This window comes from Diaphorina citri, unplaced genomic scaffold (assembly GCF_000475195.1).
Source record: "Diaphorina citri unplaced genomic scaffold, Diaci psyllid genome assembly version 1.1 scaffold6078, whole genome shotgun sequence".
NCBI classification, from domain to species: Eukaryota; Metazoa; Arthropoda; class Insecta; order Hemiptera; family Psyllidae; genus Diaphorina; species Diaphorina citri.
The window spans coordinates 418-3,302 of NW_007383454.1; the positions used below are offsets into that span (position 1 = coordinate 418).

General features: G+C 38.1%; 1 protein-coding gene across 1 annotated transcript; it reads left to right on the top strand.

Annotated features, from left to right (window-relative positions):
- Positions 1-792: 792 nt before the first annotated feature.
- Positions 793-2,433, top strand: LOC103521841 (intraflagellar transport protein 140 homolog; the record flags this gene model as incomplete). Its single annotated transcript, XM_008486948.1, has 3 exons — positions 793-1,069; positions 1,757-1,917; positions 2,311-2,433. Coding segments are annotated over 3 exons (561 nt in total), but the record flags the coding sequence as incomplete, so codon positions are not given.
- Between the last annotated feature and the right edge of the window lie 452 nt (positions 2,434-2,885).

Consider the following 2,885-nt stretch of genomic DNA (forward strand, 5'->3'; position numbering starts at 1 on the left):
GCTAATACATGGGCAATAAGTATGATATTATGTATGGGTACTGGTGCTATTGCTTCTTTTTCAAGAATAGCATTATTGCTTTACTTTCTGACCTCTTCACAACCAATGGTTCCCTGAAGAAAATAACGAAAAATGAATAAGTGTAGATTGTAAAATTGGTGGATGTGCTAAAATGCCCACCCCAAAAACACTGAAAAATGTATCCCACAATCTTTTCCTAACCAACCTCGTAAATAATATGAGTTCGGGCCTTACTCCGCGAGACGTCTACAGTCTTTAGTTAAGAGTACCTACCAGCTAATTCGGTCTCAGAAAAAATCAGGCAACGGCCGATGCCGGCCACAAAGATTTGACCTGAAGAGGTTTGCACCATCATTACTTAATACTTATTCTTCAACAATTTATTCAATTTTTATATCGGTTTGTGTGAAAAATATTTTCCATTTTCTATTTCTGCACGATCCCTAAACCCTGGCTGCATAGGTGTGTTTTATTTGAAAGCTATATTTGCTACAAATAGGTAACTTTAATACCTACTTATTGACAAAAACTTAATAAATAAAAAACTCTTGGCTTTTAGTTTTACAAATTTAATATAATATATTTTATCTATACGCGTATTTCGGGTGTTACCCCATTCTCAAGATGATATTTAATTAGTACAAATAATCATATAATTTATTTCTTTCAATTTGAGGCTCTTGAAATAATAATAATCCTAATTTATTTATTTCAATTCGAGGCTCTTAAAATAATAACAAAGCAGATAATCCTAATTTTAATCATATACAGGGTGTTGCTAAAATGGTGGGCCCAATACATCGAGAGTACGGAAGACATGGACCTGGCCATGAAGTATTACGAGGAGGCTCGTGACTACCTCTCCATGGTGCGAGTCCTGTGTTTCCTGCAGGATTTCAGCCGAGCCGCTGAGCTGGCCAATGCGTCGGGGGACACAGCAGCCGCCTATCATTTGGCGAGGCAGTACGAGAATAGCGGTCAGTTTGATGAGGCTATTCATTTCTACAGTGTAGCGGGGAGCTGTGGTAATGCTGTACGACTGTGTAAGGTGAGAAAATCTCGGGACTGTCTTGTTCGGGGATTTGAATGCCATTTTAATTTCATAACAATGAAACAACTAGAAGTTACATAGGGAAAAGGTTTGATAGAATGGAAGTAAGGGGGAAAAAAGGGCGAGGGAGACCAAAGAAAAGGTAGAAAGATTGTGTGAATCAAGACCTGGGTGAGAAAATTTCATCAGGACATGAGGTACACAATAGGGCTACCTGGAAGGGACTGACAAGAAAAGCCCACCCTATTGAAATAAGAAAAGGCTAGAAAGAAGAAAAACAATTAAACAACCACTACATTAGACTCGTGTGGTCTGTGTCGTATTATGTCCCTCATCAGATGGGCAAGAGGAGACATAGCTAGAAGAGACGCGATATTGGTTATATTGGGACTGTTTATGTTTAGTCTTGTACGTTTGCTTGGAATGAACTTTTCCATTTAGGGAGATATTTATTGGAAAATTGGACCACAATATAGAGAGAGTTGCAACCAAATTAGCGTCCCGTTAACTGAACTCCTTAGTTATTTGACGAAAACTCGTTTCTGCACAAGCACATCCGCAGAAACGATTTTTCGTCAAATAACTTTGAAGAGCTCAGTTAACACGACGCTAATTTTTGTTGCAAAAATTCTCTGTTGGGTATTGTAAAAATAAAGTCAATAAAAATGTATAATTTCTTAATAGGAGCAAGCACTGGATGATCAACTGTGGAACTTGGCATTATCAGCGGGGCCTAGTGAACAAATAGAAGCTGCAACTTATCTGGAGACCATAGAACCAGACAAAGCTGTCCTGCTGTATCATAAGGCTGGGGCCCTGCATAAAGCACTCGACCTTGCTTTTAAGTAAGAATACCCTGAAAATTTTTTATTGATAAGGGGGGAAAAAACAAGCTTTTAACCTCTTTTACGCGTGTCTAGTTTGGAAAGCTGCCAAAAAATTAACGTCATATTATTGAATACCCAGTAAGGATTGAGATAAGGATGAGGCTTTTATAAAATAAATGAATAATCGGCTGACAATATCACAATGATCAATCATACCATAATTCATTCAGTGAGGTAGTTTGTAACAATGTCCCCTTGTACATCATAAAGTCCCCCCCCCCCTTACTTTTCACTAAAAATTTACTCATCATACACAAAAAGCCCACCTGAGGCCTAGGTGTAGAGGCAAACAGCCCTAAAGGATGAGTTGAGCTCCTACGAATCTACTCATTAAATCCCATTCTCTCTCAGATGCGGTCAATTAGACGCCGTCGAATCGATTGCCTCAGAACTGAACGTCCAATCAGATCAAGATCTCATACTCAAATGTGCTTCTTACTTTGCCCGCAGGTACTGCAGGTGGGCCAATAAATGGTACGTTTTTTAGGTGGGCGAATAAATGGTACACTTACCCTATGTGTGTATACTCCTACTTTTAACATTCAAATAATATCTACCTACATACCTACTATAAGTCTTTATGTGTGCACTGACTAATATAATATCACTTCCTACTGAAACCATCTTCTGTCTATAAACAGCGATGGAAATCACATTATACAAAAGTTGGAAGGCACCAGCACCAACAAAATGACAGGAAAGAGAGAAACAATGAAATTCTGAGAACTCTCCTAACAAACTTTATTGTTCGATGTAAAATTGAGATCATAATAATATTTGAACAACACGCAACCCAGTTCCTATAGGTAGCTACGGAAATCAGGTATGTATGTACATATTGTACATAACTTGGTATGCTGATGGATATTTAGATGGTTTTATTTTTTCGATTGCCCCATTTACCAAAGTTGGTTACTTTTGTCTAG